This window comes from Rhinopithecus bieti, unplaced genomic scaffold, assembly GCF_001698545.2.
Source record: "Rhinopithecus bieti isolate Rb0 unplaced genomic scaffold, ASM169854v2 scaffold_759, whole genome shotgun sequence".
Taxonomy (NCBI): Eukaryota; Metazoa; Chordata; class Mammalia; order Primates; family Cercopithecidae; genus Rhinopithecus; species Rhinopithecus bieti.
In genome coordinates, this window is record NW_016803631.1 from 1,485,976 (window position 1) to 1,507,873 (window position 21,898).

Below are 21,898 nucleotides of genomic sequence, written 5' to 3' on the forward strand. Positions count from 1 at the left end.
CACACTGGCATTACAAATAGGCCCCAAACTTTGAGCTTTTAACGAGATTGAGAAACATTTCATGAGATTTAACTCAACATGTGTAACACATCTATGAGGTAGTTAGGTAAACAGTACTACACATTTTAATATATAGTAAACAGAAGCATGGGTAAGTGACATACTCATGCTTTAAGCAATAAGAATTAGAAGAAACCACAGAAGCTTGGGGCCTTTTATCTAGCTCTAACCCAAAGAATAATTTTGTTTTACAAAAGCATCAAATCACTTAAGATCTTCTTCTTCTTCTTTTCTTCCTCCTCTCCCCTCCTCCTCCTCCTCCTTCTTCTTCTTCTCCTCCTCCTCCTCCTTCTTCTTTCTTCTTCTTCCTCTTCCTCTTCCACAGTTGCTTATTAGTATAGTATCTCTTTCCAAAGCTTTTTTTTTCCCCTTTACTTCAATAATGTGGTAAAACTGAGTATAACCCTTAATTCAAGCTAGGCCTCTGCTTCTACCTGAATTGGTACAAAATTGAGACATTATCTTGTAAGAACTAAAATCGTATTTGAAATTTTTATTTTAGGCTACAAAAGAAAAACAAGCAAACAAATAGCAAATAACTTGAAAATAGGCCTTTCAAATTATGTAAATTCATCCTTTCCAGGGAAGCAGAAGGTAGACTCTACCACAAAGAAAAGATGCTTAGTTAATGGAGGTTAAATTTAAAAGTACAGTTAAATTGAGGCTAACTTCTTAAAATCCTGTTTATTCACCTCAGTGTGGTACCAGTAACTATCCTGAGTCAGGTTACTTTACAGTTAACTCTGTCACCTATACCACAATAATCCATTAACAATCTAATACAGTTATTGGATATGGTCATACTGGAAATTCTTAACCATATAGTTGCCTTGTCAATTTTATTTTAAAACAATGAATTGTTTTAATATAAGTCACTGCATTTCTGTAACAAATTAATGAAAGGCACAACTAATCCAAGCGGACTTAACTCTATTCAACAACCAGCTGAAAAAAATACTTTGGTTCTTTAAGGAAAAAATTATGAAAAAAAGTGTTTCCTTTAGCAGTTGTTAATTTTCACAGTTGTACTCCAAGAGCTATATGAAAATGTTCCAGAAGAACCAAATTACGTAGCAATGAATGAACATGCGTGACAGAATTTGTACATTCAACATATCTGACAGAAAAACTAGTTAAAATGCTACGTAGGACAAATTGGTCTTTAAAATATCAGTTTCCTGTCCTTTAAAAAAAATTACCTAGTCTACCAAGAAAATACAAAAACGTAAGGCTGTAAGTAAATAAAAGTTGTGTTTAGGCTATTACAGTGCAGGTTATCCTCAAGGCCACATACCTCCTGTTTCACTGCTGCTTGCACTCTGCTGGGTTTTGATCTTTCTTTGGTTCATAGTCTGGATTATTTTCCTCATCTCCTTCTTTTTCCCCTTCTTCATCTGCTTGTTTGCCTTCTTCATCATAATCATCATCATCATCTTCAATAACTTCTCCAGTAAAATATAACACTGATCTTGGGATTATGCGCACAGGTAAAAAGTGACTGATTTCGAAGTCCGCAGTATGGATAGCTTCAGCAGCATCATCCAGATCTCCACTCTCAGGAACTTCAGGAGGGGCAAAAAAATTAAAGCAAGAGTCATTGGAAACTGTTTTAGTCACAGTACAATCTGTCCCATGTCCCTTGTGTTTCTGCTTCTTCTTAATGGTTCTCAAAGTGACATTCCTTCCTTTTTTCTGATCTATCTGGCACCCTGTACAACCCATAATTTCTGTTCCATCAAAAGAAAAGGGATCAGAATCATCTAGTTCTGACCTCATCCTATATGTCTTTGTTAGCACTTCATCTGTAAAATATTCACTGGGTTCAAAGTGAAATTCTAAGACAAAACTCATAGGCTGGCCAGCATCCAAGAACTTCACTTTAATATATTTCAAGTGCTTCAGAATAGGTTCATCATGTTCCTGAAGCATATCACTGAGCAAGTCAACATTCTTAAAAATAGTTAACCAAAATTCAGGAATTCCTGTGGGCTCTTCTTTTTCTTCATCCTTCTTCTCTTCTTCAATCTTGGCCTTTTCTTTCAACTGCTCCAAAATCTTGTCTTCTTCATCTGGTTTCCATTCACATTCTTCTTCCGTAGGTTCAAAAATTGCATTAATAATCTCAAATCGCTTATCAAATAGAAATAGAGGCTGAGAGAGAACAGCATAGAGAATTGATAACTTTCAAACCAATCTAAAATATTCAACTTGTGAATAGAAATAAACAAAGAAAAGTAAATTATTAAATTAAAATATTGGCTCCTAGATTTTACTAGTAAATAAATTTTTTCCCTGGGTTACCACTCAGTAACATTAGCTTTTGTTTGTAAATCAGTTTGGACAAGTATTGTCTCCTTGGGTTCTAGTGGCTTTTACCCAAGCCCATAGGAAAGCAATCTTCCTGATCCAGATTCCCTACTAATAAGGTATCCGCAGAACTACTGACTCATGTGATTTAAGATGGTCATGTGTACGCCCACTTTCAAAAGAGTCTGACCTGAGATAGGGAAACATGGAAGAGACCACCCTAGGAGGAATGGGTCAGAAAAGAATGACTTGAAGGAGATAGAAGGATTGATAAAGGGCTCTCGGCACAAGTGTCTCAGGCTCAGTTCTCAGGGACTTAGTACTCTCAGCAAATTGGGAACTGGTATAAAAGATATCACAACGGTGATCTAGTCTAACAGGGGTAGTTCTAAGACTCAGAACATTTAATGGCTTCCTTCTCTGTCTTTAGGGAGTGCTTAAAAGATCTAACCCAGGGATTAAACTATTTCTCCCTTAGGGAATCTCATTTGCCTTTTCCCTTCATTATGCAGAGAAGTTCTGCACTTACACACCCCAGCTTCCACCTCCAGATTTTATCCCCACCACCTATGATGACTTGGCAAACAAAGGGCATTCTAGCTACCAGGACTGCCTCTCAGAATCATATATAACATTTCTTTCTCTTATACACAGATAAAAGACAAAAAGAAAATGGTTCAAAATCAGTTTAGGTGGTGGAACTATGGGTGATTTTATTCTTTTTCAGTCTCCTCATATTTTATTTGATTATAATACATATTAACGAGCTCTAACATTTCCTGTGCACTGACTCTGGGCCAGGCACTGTGCTAAGCACATTACATATTTTATCTCACTTAATCCTCTTTACAAATCTGTGAATTTACATATAAGGAAGCTAAAGTAAGTAACTTCTCAGTGGGTACTCTGTATATGAGCTCTGGTCTGACATTAAAGTCAGAACTCTAAACTACTACATTTATTTGGTTGTAAGATATTGAAACTAGAAACTTAATCATGGGTTTATCTTAGGGAATTGGACTGTTATAAAAATGAGAACATGGCCGAGCACAGTGGCTCATGCCTATAATCCCAGCACTTTGGGAAGCTGGGGCTGAAGGATGGCTTGAGCTCAGGAGTTTGAGACCAGCCTGGGCAGCATGGCAAAACCCCATCTCTATTGGTTTGCCAGGGGAACCAATCCTCTAATTAGAGGGTTGAAACATTAAGTTCCACCATTCGACCTCCCAGGAGGGGAGGGGGCTAACAGTTGAGTCAAACACCAATGGCCAGTGATATCATCAATCATGCCTATGTAATGAAGCCTCCATTAAAAACCCAGGAGAAGTGGGTTCAGGGAGCCACTAGAGAGCTGACCACATAAAGGTGCCTGGAACAGTGCACCCCTTCCCACATGCCTTGCCCTAGGCATCTCTCCATCTGACTGTTCTTCTGTATCCTTTATAAAACCCTTTACGATAAATGAGTAAATATGTTTCCCTGAATTCTGTGAGCCACTTTAGCAAATTAATAAAACCTAAGGAGGGGGGTCATGAGAACCCCAATTTATAGCCAGTCAGTCAGGAGTACAGGCTGCAACCTGGGACTTGCAGTTGGCATCTAAAGTGAGAGGGAGTCTTGAGAGGCTGCGCCCTCAACCTGTGAGATCTACTCTAGGTAGATGTGTCAGAACTGAATTATAGGACACCCCCCGATGTCCAGTGGAAAATTATTTGGTGTATGGGGAAAAGAATTCACACATCCAGTGTCAGAAGTGTTGTGTTGAGTAGTGTGTGAAAAACCAAAGGACCAGTTTTTCCAGGCTCTTACATCTCCTGAAAAGAAATTTAGATTTTATTTCTCCTAAGCTCTTGGATGATGGATTTTAAGAATGAGACTACCTGCCTTTCCTAGTAGGATAAAGATGGGTTGGAGCATGATAGCAACTCTCTTAGGGGCTGACTAGATGTACCTTGCAGGGTGAAGTTTCCTGGCATTATTGTTTGTTTTTTGTTTTGTTTTGTTTTGTTTTTTTGAGATGGAGTCTCGCTCTGTCACCAGACTGGAGTGCAGTGGTGTGATCTCAGCTTACCGCAACCTCTGCCTCCCGGGTTCAAGCCATTCTCCTGTCTCAGTCTCCCAAGTAGCTGGGACTACAGGCACACGCCACCATGCCCAGCTAATTTTTTTTTTTTTGGAATTTTAGTAGAGACAGGGTTTCACCATGCTGGGCAGGCTGGTCTCGAACTCCTGACCTCATAATCTGCCTGCCTTGACCTCCCAAAGTGCTGGGATTACAGGCGTGAGCCACCGCACTTGGCTTCCTGGCACTATTGTTAACAGTACAGCCAAGCCTCTGAGCAGAAACTTTCATTTCTTTTCATGTAACAATTCTAATTATTATTAAAATCATTATATTATCAAAGGTCTGTTCATTGTGTTTAAAAGCAGAAAAAAGTGTCTAAATATTAACAAATGAAATTCAAAGAAATAAAAGTGCAATATATGGAGTAATAAAATATTTCTATAGCAGAAACAATATGTGGCCAGTCATGGTGGCTCATGCCTGTAATCCCAGCACTTTGGGATTACATGCCTGTAATCCCAGCCAAGGAGGGCGAATCATTTGGGGTCAGGAGTTCGAGACCAGCCTGGCCAACATGGTGAAACCCTGCCTCTTCTAAGAATACAAAAATTAGCTGCGCGTAGTGGTGTATGCCTGTAATCCCAGCTACTCAGGAGGCTGAGGCAGGAGAATTGCTTGAACCTGGTAGGCAAATGTTGCAGTGAGCCAAGATCGCACCACTCATGGCACTCCAGCCTAGGTGACAGAGTGAGTGAAACTCCGTCTCAAAAAAATAAATAAAAATTAAAAAAAAATAAGTGCCTAATATATGCTCAAGAAGCAAAGTGAGCCATTCTGTTATTAGGCAAATGGATAAGTACAAGAGAGTGAGTTTCACTGTTTAGAGAATTCCTAAGGAAGGGGCTATATTATAAGCTCAGGCATTCCGAAGTGGTAGTCCCTGCTCAGAAAGTCATGGGCCTGGTTCTTCAGCCAAAATTGATGGCTTCCAAGTTGAAGCCCAAGAATATATACGAAATATCAGGTGACATAAGAGCAATGAATCCAGTCCTGGCAAAACAGACAATGGTGTCTTCTTCGCACTTCACCTCTGCCCAGTGTAAAGGTCTCCTTTAAGGTAGCCACAGCTGTAGTACCTCTAGATGCTAGGAGCTCTCTCTTTCTTTAGGACAACAGCTCAGGTATTGAAGAGCTCTTATGTTGTACTGAAATCTACCTTCTTTAACTTCTGCTCTTTAATCTAGCTCTACATCTTGACAGGGCAGAACAAATTTATTCTGCCTGTCACACAAGGAGCCTTTTAAATATTTGCAGACAAGGATATAGTATTCCTTTGGTTGACTTTTTTTTTCTTCTCTATGCTAGATGTGATAATTTATATCAACTATTCCTGATTTCCTGCCCCTTACCAACCCATTACTTTTCTTCTAGTTGGTCAAAATCCCCCAAGAATTGTGGTACCTACCACAGAACCTAGTACTTCAGTGTGGTCTGACCACAGCCCGCTGCACTAGGACCAGGGCTTCCTATAATCTCTCCTTCACTTCCCTTCATGCAGTCAAAGATTGAATTGTTTTTTTCCAGCAGACACATCATAATGTTGGAAAATATTCAACTTGTGAATAAAGTCCCCAGTCCTTTCATATGAACAAATGCTGTTTGGGTAATAATCTCCATCCTGAACTTATATGATGGTTTTCTTTTTACCCTAAATATAGAATTCTGCAATTATTTCTGATATATTCCATCTTATTGAGTTAGACAAGAAACTCCAGACTGTCTAGACAATTTTGAATTCTGATTTAGCTCTGTAGCTATAAGTATACTTTCCAGCTTTGTGTCACCTGTAGGTTTAATAAAAATGCCATTTAACCTATCGATGCATTGCAAAAGTAAAGCAAACTTTCCTGACATTATTGAAAGTGTAGGCTTGGGTACACGACGCAAAATGACTTCTAAATTAGCTACAGCAATTTATAGACAGCCTTTTTCACTTCTCTCCAACCCACCTGCATGACATGTAATACAAAGCACACAAAAAAGAAAAAGAGTCCTACTTAATGTGGGTAGTGAGCAAGGAAGAAAACAGAAAGAAGTAGTGACATTGCTGGTAGCTCTCTCTCTATTCCATTCCTGCTCCCAAGATTGGACATTCTTGTAGTTTTGTCCAGGTATTATCCTTTGGGGATGGAAATGGTTCATAATGTTTTTATAGTTCGTCCTAGACCATGGCTCAGCCTTGCCACCCAACTTCCCTGTCCAGGGAGAGCAGAGGCAATAGGTAGATATCAAGGCATCATTTGAATAGGGTGGATATCAAATACAGCATCCCCATCTGTATAGGACTCAGCCTTTTGATAGTTCTTTATCTACCCGCCAGCAACTATTTCTTCCTCCCACTTGCCTTCACCTCCACAGATCAGTCAGAGCAAGAAAAGTTCTTCTCCTTCTTGATTTATTTCCTCCTACTTAGACCTAGGCAGAGAAACTGGGGCCTAACTTTTATGACCTTGGTGTTAGGAAAACAAAGCTTACTAATAATATTAAGGAATAGAAGTAATTTTATGTCTAGGGCCTGCTGACCAGTATAATGTTTTCTCTGATGCAGCTGATTCTCTGAACCTGAACATATTCTATATAACTTTTACAGCTCCCTTTCCTAAGGGAGATAATCATAGCAATAATCTCTAGAAAATTCCCTTACATGGGCAATATGTGACCTCCTTTTTCCTCATGTCCCAAGATCAGATAATCTCAAATGCAACTTTAATAAATGTCCTACACAGTCATCACAGTGGGAGCTGTAAAGCAAGAGTGGAGGCTAGGACTATATTTAGGAGCTAGCCCTAGGCTTGGGTCTGGATTTCAGCATTGCCTTCTCCACTTATCAGCCATGTGATCTTAGGCAAATTATTTACCTCTCTATTCCTAAGAGATGGATAAATAACAATAGAGTTGATGTGATAAGAAGTAATCAAAATAAGTAATACAAACTAGTTAGTACAGTCCCTGGCATACAAACAGTGTTCAATAAAATTAGTTATTATTAAATAGGCTTCTAATACATGTGTTCAGCTTTCTTTTTCTACTGTTCAATTTCTGTGCTTTGATCTAAAACGATTAAGAAACATGGTAACAACAGTGTTACTAGATTTTTAGAATCCTAGCATGTAAAAGATCTAATCCAACTCTTCCTTTGACAGATGATGAAAATTAGGCTCAGGAAGAAAAAAGGAATTTCCCAATGTACCCAGTGAGTGGAAGGCAGAGCCAGGACTATAAACTAGGTATCCTGACTCCCAGTCCTATCCCTAATTTTAGCCACCCTTTTCCCCCTGAGAAAAGAATCAGGATTAACCAAATGCAGATTTAGATGTTAGTATATTTTATATGTGGGAATGTGATAGTTGTTATGGAATATTTGAAAAAAATATGTATTTATGTCATTCTGTATAGAGAAATTATAAAAATTATCTATAAATACGTATGCATAGCAAATGAAGCTTATGTTCAAAACTCCCACTTCCAACCTCCCTGTTTACTAAGCAGCATGGGATTATGGAAAGAACATAGAATTTGTAATGGAGTGAGCTTGGATTCAAATCCCAATTCCACCACTTAACTGCTTGCATGACCTTTATTTAGCAAGTTACTTCATCCCTTTGAGCCTCAATTTCTTCATCTGGAAAAAGGAGATATCGAAACCTGTTTCAGTGATTTTTGTGGTGCATAGGATATATAGTATGGGAACACAGAGCCTGGTATAAAGAGATGCCCATCACACATTGGCACCCCTCCTTAGATTTGATTCTCACTTTGCTGTCCTGATTTTGGTGCTCTGCTGGAAGCAAGGCACTGCCAGGTGCTAGTGACATGGGAGCCATATTTGAAAGACCGCTGTCTGCTTTGTCATGAGTGGGATGGGAACATGGTTCTTGGAGTTTCCCTCAAGGTCACTTGGGAGCATAATGTTGTTTCCTACAGGACATCAGCTCAGGAAGTATGCCAAGGCCCAGGGTTGCTTACCACAGAGAAATTATCTCCAGGTTGTTCAATGTCAGGCCTTGGTATTACTGGCTGGCTTTAGAGCTGTCTGTGCACCAAGCTTATATATCCTAATCCTCCAAGTCTATTATCACCTGAAAGCAGCTTTGGGTTTTGGCTCTTGGAGTGTCAACTGCTACAACCTCCTCTTGGTAAGCTTCCTTATGCATTATGTATTTATAAATATTTATGTAAGGGAGGGGGTGGGGGGAGGAAGGAAAAGAAGGAAAGAGGGAAGGAAAGAAAGAATGAAGGAAGCAAGCTCAAGGATACAACAGCAATTGGCCTTTGAGAACTAGGAAGTCATGTATTGTTCTGAGAGTTTATCTATACAATCGGTCTGTAATGGATCTGATCAGAATATGCAAAGTCATCTTAAAGTGGTAGAATAGATTCTTAACCAAATAAGACTTTTATATCAGTGGTTCCCCAACCTGGCTGATGATCAGAGTCACTTGGGGTGCCTGTAAACGTTCAGATTCCTTGACCCCTCCACAGACCTAATTATTAGAATTTCCAATAGAGCTATACAAGCCCATTATTTCTTTACATGTACCCCAGGTGCTTTTGTGTCAACCAGCTTCTTTCTAGTCAGCAGACCGGCTTTGGGAACCACAGTTGCACTGCAAGAAGTCTCAAAAGGATTAATATATATAAAGAGCAATGTGTTGGTTAACAGAGAGAATGTGGGGAAAAGGGCACACGTGGTACACCGGCTCTTGTGTGCATGGTTCAGGAATGGGGGCTTCCGCCAAAGTGCCTGACACATCTAGATCATCTGGAGCAGATTCCTGTTGAGGAGACAGAGGCTTCAATTGAGCAGAGCCCTATGTTATCAAACATTGAATAATGTAACTCCCTTTGTCAAAGTTCCTTGTTCATTGAGCAACTTTCAGATGATCTCTCTTCCCATGCAACTGGCCTATAGGGAGAAAAGGGGCAGATCAGGTCAAATGTTTCCCACTGTAAATTAATAAACTGGCATTCTGGTTATGTACCAGTCTTGTGGATTAGTATGAGTCAGCATCTCTGAGTCTGATGAACTCAGAGGCTCTGCCAAGATCCAGTTTCTGATGCTGCAAAGCTGAGGGCCCAACCCTGGACCTCAGTGTATTCATCGGAGTAAATGTGTCCCAGGAAGTCAGCCAGTAAGCATCTCCTGGAGAAAGGAGGTGAGAAGGAACCCATTTCCCAGGAAAACACAGTATGGAAGACCTTCTTGATGCTGGTGTGCTTTATCAGGTGCATGAACTGGGGTGAGGTTCTTATAAGAATAGTTCTTTTAAAAGCCTTTTCTGTTCTCAAAGGGTTTTCACATATATTAGCTCATTTGATATTCACAACAATCCTGGGAGGTAGGTCAATATTTTTATTATTATTTCAGAGATGAGGAATCTGAGCATATAGTCACTTACCTAATAGATCCAAAGTAAATGACATAAGTAGTATGAGAATCCAGGTCTTTTGACTCTTAGACATTATTCTTTTCACTTACCTTCTCATTTAACAAAGTAGATACCATAAGCAGACCCGTAAAGGAGCAACAGAAACACCTGAATGGGATAGCATGGGACTGTGTTTGCATGTATTTGTGTTGGGGGCTGGGTTAAGGCTACAGATACGGAAGGCAAGTTGACAGCACAGCAGAAGAGAAATCAGACAGTGGTGGTAATAAGAAAACACACTCAATTTTTTTCTTAGTTTAGAAAAAATGAAAGTCTGATTCAATTTAATTCAACAAATTATTTACTGAGCACCTATTGTGTGCAAGGCCTTGTGTACTAAGTGCTACCAATTGGAGCAAAGTTTAGAAAACAACATTTTGAAACATGTATTTCAATGTGAAGAGTCACCCTGAAATCATTTTCCTTCTTTAATCACAGCATCAAAAAATGCAACCCACAACCAGGGTATTTAAGGGAAAATGGGAAAGGGGAGAAGTTGATTGCAACTAGAATTCCGGCAGCCAAGACTATTTGGAAATTTGGGCTTGATGACATCTCATTAAGGATGGATGTTTGTCCAAAATTTTGCTGGGCAAATATAAAAGGATGCAGCTTCCTCGACATTTTTCCATCTTTGTATTTTTGTCTTTAAGTCCTTGGTGACTTCACTGGTGACAGTTTTCAAAATAAGTCCTGTTTTTTGTGTGTGTGTCTTTTAAACATTTTTTTACAATGGCATGAAAACAAAATCTAGACTCCAGTGGCCCAGGATTTGTGAAAAGGGCAGGTCCCAGGGCTCCTCTTTCTCCTACTCTAACAAGGGCTTCAGCGTGATCTACAACTGGGATGAGGGGTTCCAGCCGGACCTCTGTTAACGAGCCCACAAACAATGCCCTACAGCTTGCTCCAGTCTTTGTGTTTTGCTAACTGGTTGATCATGTTTTGTCTTTATAAATCTGTACATTCTAGTGTGAGCACTACCAGGGTAGCAAAAGGAGGGAGAGCTAGCTGCCTGTTCCCCACCCGATGGGTTCATGTCTGGCTGCATCAGCCTCCCACCTCTCTGGCTGATTCATCAGGCTCAGTCTATTCAAACAGATGGAACTTCTACTTAGGTATTTTAATAGCATGTATTTAAGATATCCTATTGAGAATCTGATCTGACAGAGGTTTGATGAAGTGTTAATGTGCTGAGAAACCAGGCTCACTAGGCACGTAACTTCTTTCCCCAAACCAGACAATTTGAATCAATTTAGTCAGTACTTAACTGAGGGCCTACTGTGCACCAGCATTGAGTTAAGAGAGACAGGAAAGAAGCAGAATGCTTGGCACAAAAGCCCTTGGAAACTTCTGCTCTCTCTGGGGAGAAACAGTACATGGATGGATGCATTTGCAAGTTTACAAACATCATTAACTACTGTGTGCAAGAGGTTTGAGTATATAGTCAGAGTAGTGGCCACAGTACCTCTTTTATATCAAGTCTACCTCAAGCAATTCAAAGGCAAATGGCTTTCTATTGTCTATTGTGATTAGAAAAATGAAATAAAAGGTCTAACATTGAGCACTTCAGTTGGATATACTGCATGCTCTTCAATGCACCCAGTTCCTTTTTGACACCATGCTATTTATTGCTTCTGTTATTGCCCTGATTTTAGGTGATATACACTCCCCCAATCAGCTGTACTATTCAATTCTGATCCTTCTTTTTTGATCAAATTTGACCTTTTCCAGAAAGCTTTTCCTCCCAACCTTCAGGCAATCATGATAATAACAATATCTTTCATAGCCTTTACTGCTAGTACCATGCCCTTTGGATCTTCAATTTAGTAACAGTACATACTGTCTTGTATTGGTCTTGAATCATTCAGGTTTCTAACACTTGAATATACAACAATACTGTAACCCCTTTAAGGATGAAGGTCAACTTATATTTGTTCAGTTAATATTTGCTCAGTACTGGCTTTGTACTATATCATAATTGCAGTGAAAACAAATATGTACAAATAAGAAAAGATTCTTACAAGTAGGGCATGGTGGCTCATGCTTGTAATCCCAACACTTTGGGAGGCTGAGGTGGGAGGACTGCTTGAGGCCAGGAGTTTGAGACCAGCCCTAGCAACACCTCATCTCTACAAAAACTACAAATTTAAAAATACATATATCTTGCTCTCAAGGAGCTCACACATTTTGCTACTCTGAAATGGAATGATAATCTCCTTCTGAAAAGCACTTAGTATAGTGTCAGCTACACAGTAAGTCTTCTCTAAACAAATGCCATTATTAGTTATTATTTCTTTTAGACTGAATGGAAGAGTGGGAAGTGGAAATAAGAACTGAGAAAGAAGTTGCAACTGTTAAGATGCTTTTGGAGACAGGTAACAGAAAACTCAAAAGACTTAAACAGTAAAGGAAATTTATTGGTTTTCCTAAATGAAAAAGTCCAGAAGTAGAGTAATGATCGGTTATGATTCAATGAGGGCTTTGGCTTCGTTTCTCTGTGATTCTTTTAGTACTGCTCTCCCCCTGCATTGGCTTTATCCTTAGGCAGGTAGCAAGATGACTATAATAATTCCAGGCTTCACGTTTACACACAACATCCAGAGAAAGAGAGGATTCATCTCTTCTGATGGCTTTCTTAAAAGTAACTTACTTCTTTCATCAAAGCCCCAGCAAATCTCCCTTCTCATGTCAGTGTACCAACTGAGTCACAAGCTTTTTTTCAACCTATTCCTTGGCTTAGGCTAGGTTCCTGACCCAGGTACAGGTTAGAGGATGTGATTACTATTTTGGTTAGGGCTTAAACTGCAATGGCAGTCAACCCCCAAATCTCAGTGTCTATTTAATACAGCTAAAATTTTATTGCTCTCACTACATGCCAGTGTGTGTCAGCAGGGGGCGCTCTACCATAATAGTCACCCTAAGACGGAGGCTAATGGAGGCTTCACCTTGACACAGGCTTTAGCAATCGTTGCAGCAGAGGGAAGGGGGTCTGGTGAATCACACGCTGGCTTTTAAAGGCATTTGCCTAGAAGTGACATGTATCATTCCTATTCGCATTTTACTGACCAAAGCAAGTCATATAGTCACTCCTAACTTCAACAAGCTGGGAAATAGAATTCTACTATGTCCCAAGGAGAACCAGAATATTTATAAACAGCCCCAATTACTACTGTAATTATCCTTGGTTCAATCAGGACCAACTGTGGATATGAGTATAGAGTTAGCTTCTCTTAAAACACATGTACTTCCTTGATAAGGGGATCCCTTAGTAAAAATCAGATATTATAAGGAAGGAAGCAATAGATGCTAAGCAGGCAAACAATAATGTTTATTATAGAAGTTCTATGAAGGCAAACTGGTATCAGACATCAAATAGAGAAAGCAAGACCATGAATAGACTGGCAAAGGTTGAGAAGCAGCCACTATAGGAATGTAGCCACCTAGAGATCTGCACAGCAGAAAGGGCCCAGATGAAAATAGGCAGCAAGGCCAATAGTGCATGCGTTAGTCTCTTTGCTGTTGCACTTCCCAGCCCAGGAGTGGGATCATAAGCAGATCAGGAAGAGTAGAAATGATGAATGATTTGACGGGCTTTGTGGGAGGTCTTGGGTTGTTGAAGGATGGAAGAAGTCAAGGGGTTCTCCAATGTGCAGTAGGACCCAAATCAAATTTGGGCAAAAGTCATATTTTTAAACTAGAATAAGTCCTTGAGAAGGAACCTGTAACAGAAACAAAGACTGTGGTAGATGGTACACAAAGATGAAATGTTATCCAAATAATGAAAAATGGAGGACAGCAATCTGAAAGATAGTGAAACAAAGGCCTTCTGTCCCACAGGGCCTTACAGGTGTTAAAAAAAGGTTTCCATGGGAGAAGGCAGTGTGTTTACATTAGAGCCATGTTTCTACCCAGGGGAGGCAACACAATTTATAAAAGAAAGAACTCGAAGACCAGGTACAATGGCTCTAAGACCAGGTCCAATAGCTCAGGCCTATAATCCTAGCACTGTGGAGGATTGCCTGAGGCCAGGAGTTCAAGGCCAACCTGGCCCCATCTCAAATAAACAAAAAAGAAACGAGAGAGAAGAAAAAGAAAGGAAAGGGAAAGAAAAGAAGAGAAACTCTAGATCTGCAGTTAAGAAAATCAGGTTTGAGTCCCAGCAGTGACTACGAATAGCTTGAAACGGGTAAATCGGCATAAACTTCTTTCAACTTGTTTCCTTAGCAGAAGGGATAAAAATTCCTCCTCTATCTTCCTCAAAGCTTTATGTAAAGATCGAATTAGACAGGAAAGCCTCTTGATAGACTAAAAAGCCCTAGTGTATGTACAGAATTTTAATGCTGAAGTGAGTCAGTGGCAGGGGTTGAGAAGGTTAAGGATATGGGCAAGATGCTATATCCAATTGAATACGGGCCCAGAGGGAACTGCAGAAGTGGAGATAACAGTAGGCTGACAGGCCTTGTCTTGGTCAGTTCTTTTAATTGCAAGGGATTAAAAACCCATCTCAAATTGGCCCAAGAATAAAATAAAATGTATTGATTCACACAACAGGAAATCATTGTAAGGGTAAGAATGGCTACAAGCGTGGCAGAATTTAGGAGTTCAAGTGTCATGATTGGAAATCTGTCTCTCCCCACCTCTAGTCTCTGTCTTAGTAATCCTTGCAGAAAAAAAGAGTGACTTTTTTTTTTTTTTTTTTTTTTTTTTCCATTTCAACAAAAACCCTTAGGTAACTTGATTGTCCTGGAGCCCATATCCAGTCACTATGATGGGTGTCAATCCCAGCTGAATCACATGGATGGAGAGTGGGGAAGGAATAAAAACTGCAGGGAAGCACATGAAAACCACTCATGCTCACCATTGGAAGTGGGTTTAAGAGGCTTGTTCCAGAAGTGATGACTGCGGAGAAGAAGACGCAGGACAGAGGAGGGAAGAAAATCAAGGGAGGATCCAAGGCGTAGCCTAGGGAGAGTATCACTCAAGGAGAAAGGCAAGTTTAGAAACGGACTTACCAAGTGCATTTTGGGGGATGGGGAGGTGGTGTGGAAAGACGTCTATGAGTCAAATAGGGGGAGGGCAGCAAGGACATAGTTAAGAATTTCCAGAGTGGCCCAAAATGCTTCTTGAGAACTAGTAGCTAAGGAAGGAGAAGCAGCCACTGTCACATTCTTTCAGTTCGTTCTCTGCTTGGGGAGTGTTTTGTTCCCAACTGTTGGTAGGGCAGGGGAGGAGGTGAGAGAGGTAAGAAGGCTGCAACAGTAGGAAGCAGCCAGACGCCTAAATGATGCTGGAAACATGGACAGAGATGCCCATAACATTGTGATAATTTTATAGCTTAATGCGTCTCAGTGAAAAAAGCAGCAAAGAAATTATCACTAAATTTACTAGAAGTTACAGACTGTCAGAAATGTGAAATGTGACTGACATACACCACACGGTAGGTCCTCCCCACCCACACACTAAACATAAAGGCCCACCCTGTCTTGCCTTTTTTCCACCCTCCTACATACACATAATACCTGCACACAAGCACACAGCAGCAGGAAAAGATTCTCTTGGAACATTGTCAGAACCATTCTTTAGACCTCCCAGGTAGGTCACTACCCTGAAATGAAAAGCTGCCAGCCTCCAATTTTTGAAGCTGGTAGAATAAGGCTGATTAACGCTGACTCCATACTGCGTAAATACTGTGAGAGGCAATTTTGCTCTGGATCCATCCTCTGGATGCTAACAACTGCCATCACTACTACCCCTGATATTGGTACAGCTCCAAGCACGTTCAAATAGAAGGGCCTCACCTCCATGCTTAACCAAATGAAGCTATTAGCCCACCACTGATCCTGTACTTGAAGGCTTGACTATGACAGAGAATTGGAGCATACAGGTCACAGTTCCAGATTAAGGTGCTAGAAGTCTAGGATGAATCCATCGTTTAACTAAGAGACTGAATCCCAGGAAAAATGTAAAGGGTGACTTAGAGAACCTAATTCCTTCCCGGGGGTGGAGGGTTGGGGCCTGGAATTCCTGAATTCTTACCTCATATGCATATTTCCTAGTAATCTCTTCTCTGTAGTTATTGCCAGGAAATCTTCTCTGGTCACAGACCCTAGAGTTCTGGTATTCTGTGTTGACTTCCACATCCACAAGAGTCATCTTGTACTACTTCCCATTGGATAACAGTAATTATTGCAGAGTACAGGAAGAAGTATTACTTTAAAATGAAATAGCACAGAAACATAGAACATATGACCCAACAGTTCCTAGGTACATACTCCCCAAAACTGAAAACAGGTACTCAAACAAATACTTACAAAAACATTCATAACGGCACTATCCACAATAGCCAAAATATGGAAACAACCTAAATTCATCAATAGCTGAATGGATAAACAAATTGTGGTATATAAATATAATGGGATACCCACTCAGCCATAAAAAGGAACAAAATACTGATACATGTTGCAACATGTAAAAACCTCAAAAACATGTTAAGTGAAAAAGCCAGACATAAAAGATCACATACCATATGATCCCATTTATATGGAATATTCATAATAAGTAAATCCACAGAGACAGAAAGAAGACTGGTGGTTGCCAAGGGTTCGGGGAAAGGGAGAATGAGGAGTAAATGTTTTACAGATACAGGGTTTTCTTTTGTAGTGATGAAAGTGTTTTGCAACTGAATAGAGGTGGGGGTTACACAATACCATGAATATACTAATTGCCACTGAATCGTTCACTTTAAAATGGTTAATTTTATGTTAAGTGAATTTCACCACACACACAAAAAAGTGGGGGAATACTGACTCAGCTGGCATACACATTTATCCCCCAATACCCTCCTTTCCTTCTACCTGAAGGTAAAGATGGATCAGGTATTATGAAGCAACAAGCATTTGCCAAAGCAGGCTAAGCATAAAGATAAAAGCAACCCGGGTCTTTGATATCATGAAGGCAACCACAGAACCACCATTTTTTATGAAAAAAATAAAACTCCTAGATTTAAAAACAAAACAAACAGCGCAATCTTTGTTCTTTACAAATGTCCTCTTTAAAGAGTGATCTTAAGGTAGACTAAGTGAACAAATTAATGTGCAAGTCTTGGTATTTTTGGTTAAGTGGCTTCACCACATGCTGAGAAAATGCCCTTTGCTACACAGATCAGCACTTACTATCCGTAAGCATTCCAAATAGGAAGTTCTGGACCAAAAAAATTAATACAAAATAGCATCACAGATATGAGGTATAGAAATAACGACAGAAACGGAAAATAGAAGCCCTTTATATAAGGTCCATAGTTTACTCATGGCCTGAAGAATTTGCCACTTAATTGTTTATTCATTCAACAAATAGTTATTAATGACTATGTGCCAGGCATTGAGCCAGAATACTATAGGGAGCAAGAAAGATAAAGCTTCTGCTCTCATGGAGCGTACATTCTAGTGGGGCGGGGGAGGATAGATAATAAACACATGAGCAATTTAACATACAATATCTATTAATACATGCGTCTAGATTAACACACTGGGCTTCCAACTCTCCTCTGATTTAGGACTGGCTCTTAGCTCCTCCATCTCTGGCATAGCTTCACAGGGTGCTCAGGTTCCTCAGTGACCCAGAAGTCAGCAGCTTTGTTAATATCACACCATTGGTCTCAGTAATTAAAAATTTCAGTTCCTTATCACCATTACTACAGTTTCCTTCCATTCTATTCCACTTCAAGAAAAAAGCAACAAACAAAACACATTACCCCAACCACCCCAACCCACCTCCTCAGTGGGAAAAAAATAAACCAGAAACAAAATCCATTCGTTCCCAAGAACAAAGAGCCTACAAACAAAGTAAAACCTACCTTTCAGGTAGAGGGTAGGGGAGGAGAGGAGGGTGGGCACAGGATTCAGGTAAAAAACTTGTATGTGAGGAAAAATGCAAATAATCATTAAGTATAATACATAAGGTTATTTGTGTAACTCTAGCACCCGAAGAAGATGCCCTAGAACAGTGCTGTCCAATAGAAATAGAATTTAAGCTACAAATGTGAGCCGTTTATGTAGTCTTACATGTTTGAACAGTCATATTAAAATAAGTAAAAAAAAAAAAAGGTAAAATTATTTTTAAGTGTATTTCTTTAACATATTTATGCTATTCTTTTCAATACATATTCTATATAAAAAATTAAGATATATTACATTCTTTCTTCTCATGCTGGGTCTTCAACATTCAGCATATATTATATATTTATAGCCTACCTCAATTTGGACTAGATACGTTTCAAGTGCATGCTAGCAACTACCTTATTGAACACCACAGCCCTAGACAAAGTACTCACTTAATTCCCTTTTCTAAAAACATTAAAGCTAATGGGTACTAAAGTCTCTAAACATCTCATTGGCTATGCCCTAGAAGCTATATCCCAGCATCCCCTACTGATGGTCCTGGAGACACAGCCCTAGGTAACATGTTCCACAAATGAACATAATTAACTGACTTGCCATTCAAGCAGGAACAAAATGATAAGCCCTGGTGGAGAAAAGGCTATGTTCTCCCTAGTGCCAATTCTGTCCATCTATCCATTCAACATTTATTGAGACCCTACTACGTGCCAGAATTAATTCTATATGCCCCCAAGGAGCTTAGACTTTTGAGGGGTTGATAGACATGAACAATCAAATAAGAAATAAACAAGTTCATTTCAAATAATTTTTCTATAAAGAAAATAAAACAAAAATATGATAGTGAATGGAAGAGATTCCTTTAGAGAAAGAAGACTGACTTCTGTGAGGAGGTACTGAAGCTGAGAATGAAATAACAGGGACAAGAGTGAAGTATACCGCTAGGGCAAAGATCTAAGGCAGGAAAAAGGCTGGCATATTTGAGAAACACAGAGAATGTCAATATGGTTAGAGAGTAGACTAGTAGATGTAGTTAGCCAGGGGCCAGACCATGTAAAGCCTACTGAATAGAGTAAGTTTGGATGTTATTCTAAGAAAAATCAATTAAGGGTTTTAAGGGGAGTGAGATAATCTAATTTACATTTAAAAGATCCCTTTGTGTGTGGGAATTGGTTAAAATGCATGTATGTGTGAGAGGGGGATAAGCAAGGAAGCAGGGAGGCCAGCTGGGAGGTTGCTGTAGTAGTCAAGGTGAGAGTTCACATGGCTGGGAGTAGGGCGGAGATGGTGGGAGCAATGAAGTCAGATTTAGAGTATAGTTTCAATTTATTAGCAAGCCCTGTCACCTCTACTTTCAAAATCAGATGATATTTTGAGTTTAACAGGACTTGCTGGTAAGTTGGATGTGGGATAAAAAACAGAAAGGATAGTCAACTATTGAGACTTTTGGCTTGAGCTTGTAGGTAAAATGGTGGCGACATTTACTGAGTCTGGAACAGGAGGAAAACCCGCTTCTCCTCCTGTATTTGTTATGGCGTTAATGGAATTACCAACCAGCTCGACACCTGAAAATCATCCAAGACACTGCCCTACCCAAACAGTCACCAAATCTCATTAATTTTACCTCCCCAGAGTTTCTTAAATTTGTCCCCACTTTCTCATCCCCACTGACTTGCTCAGGTCTTTTGATAAAATTACTTACCAAGACTATTGAAATGGCCTTAATAATCTCTAGGTTTAAACACCAATCCAGTATCAATACTACAAATTACTCCTCTGCTTAAAATTATCCAGCAATCTTTTTGAAGAGCTATTTAGCAGTATATATCAGAGTTTAAAATAGACATGCCCTTTGGCTATTTCTTTTTTATGATTCTATTCTGTAGAAATACTCGAAGAAAATGAAAATGAGTAATTGATTACAGCATGTAATAGTGAAAACTAGACACTATCTAAATGCCTGTCAATAAAGGAATTTTTACATAAACCATTATACAACTATAAAATTCTATTTTATTTTTTAAAATTAAGATCTAAATATACTGAATGGAAAGCTCTCCAAGATATTTCAAAATCAAATGGCAATGTCTATGATATGATTCCGTTTGTGTAAACAGCACTGTAGTATGTATGTGTGGTTTCTAAAGGCCTAGAAAAGGTCTGGGAGGATACACATTAAACTATCAACAATGATTACCTCAGTCTAGTAAGACAGCGGTGGGCTGGGGAGTTTTCATTTTTTACTATATACATTTCCTATTGAATGAATTTTTAAATAATTAAAACATTAATAACAACAAAAAACTGTACAACCATCCTGTATGCCTCAACGATTGAAGGGATTTTCAGACCTGGCACCAGCCTTCTTTCCAGACCAATTTCTCAGACTTATTTACATTAGGTAGGAGATTATGCACTTCTGCATTATGGGAAACACGGGTTGACTGTTGAAACTGGATTGTGTACTAGGCCTACCTGCTTTGCAACTAGAATAGGAAAGGCCACCTCTGATACTCAGAAGGTCATGAAGCTCTTGCTGAAGAGAAGCTAAGGTACTTGTTCCTGCCCCGAGGACATGCCAAAATAGGTTCATTCCTTTAGCTCTTCAAAGGAATAAGTAAAATTTCATAACTCTTTCCCCTTCCCAACCCATTTTGGCATTAGATGTTTTAAAAGTACCTGTACTTATCTTGTTCACTGTTTATTTTGCTTCTTCTGTAGCAGAAAGAACCAACAGAATTGACAGTAAATTTATTATAGTGTCAGTTCTTTTCTGGAAATCTTCCTCATTTTTAGATATTAAAAAAAATAAAGTGATAGCTCAGCTCTGTTAGAGATGACATAAAGTAGCTTTAGTGGAAACAAAACAAAGGTGAAATTACATCAATTTCTAAATTCTAAGGATTTTTATATTTGTTTTTTGATTGTTATTTTCTACTTTTAAACTCAAGAATAAAGAGAATAAGAAAGTGCATATGTAAGTCTTTCAATTGTGGTCCTGGCTGGAAATCTAGCCATCAAGCCAACTGCTAGAAAATAAAATGAACTGTTCTTCCCAAACTTGTTTCCATTCAGTGTCCAGTTGTCACAGGTAATACCAACAAGTTATGAAATGAATCAATTATTTCTCCCTCACGCATTCAGATGACTAGAAATGAAGTAACTTGGCAAGATGAGGAAGGAGAAACCAAATTAACTCATGCTTTCGCTGTGATTTGCTACAACCTCAATCCTAAACCTGCCACCTATATTAATCCCTTAATTAAAATATCCTTCTCCTGGTTTGAATTATTATCGCATATGAGAAGACCAAAAAAGAGCCCAAATAGCCAAAGCAATCCTAAGCAAAAAGAACAAAGCCAGAGGCATCACACTACCCGACTTCAAACTATACTGCAATGCTACAGTAACCAAAATAGCATGGTACTGGTATAAAAACAGACACATAGACCAATGGAACAGAAAACAGGAAACCCACAAATAAAGTCACATGCCGACAATCATCCAATCTTTGACAAAGTCAACAAAAACCCCATCTCTACTAAAAAATACAAAAAACTAGCCGGGCGAGATGGCGGGTGCCTATAGTCCCAGCTACTCAGGAGGCTGAGGCAGGAGAATGGCGTAAATCCGGGAGGCGGAGCTTGCAGTGAGCTGAGATCTGGCCACTGCACTCCAGCCTGGGCGACAGAGCAAGACTCCGTCTCAAAAAAAAAAAACAGGCAATGGGGAAAGGACTCCCTATTCAATATAGTGGTGCTAGGATAACTGGCTAGCCATATGCAGAAGACTGAAACTGGACCCCTTCCTTTCATCACATACAAAAATCAACTGAAGATGAATGAAAGACTTAAATATAAAACCTAAAACTACAAAAACTCTAGAAGAAAACCTAGTTAATACTATTCTGGACATAGGCCCAGGCAAAAATTTTACAATGAAGATGTCAAAAACAAATGCATTGTTCAAGGGGGAGGGATAGTATTAGGAAATATACCTAATGTAAATGACGAGTTAATGGGTGTAGCACACCAAGATGGCACATGTATACATATGTAACAAACCTGCACATTGTGCACATGTAC

At 39.4% G+C, this 21,898-nt stretch overlaps 1 protein-coding gene across 1 annotated transcript; it reads right to left on the reverse strand.

Moving 5' to 3' along the window:
- Positions 1-1,362: 1,362 nt before the first annotated feature.
- LOC108541411 (nucleosome assembly protein 1-like 1) lies at positions 1,363-16,074 on the reverse strand. The gene is made up of 4 exons (XM_017890963.1): positions 15,958-16,074; positions 15,599-15,779; positions 14,780-14,883; positions 1,363-2,241 (listed from the first exon to the last, which is right to left on the reverse strand). Exons 1-4 carry the CDS (start codon positions 16,072-16,074, stop codon positions 1,363-1,365), a joined length of 1,281 nt encoding a protein of 426 aa, XP_017746452.1.
- Positions 16,075-21,898: the final 5,824 nt, after the last annotated feature.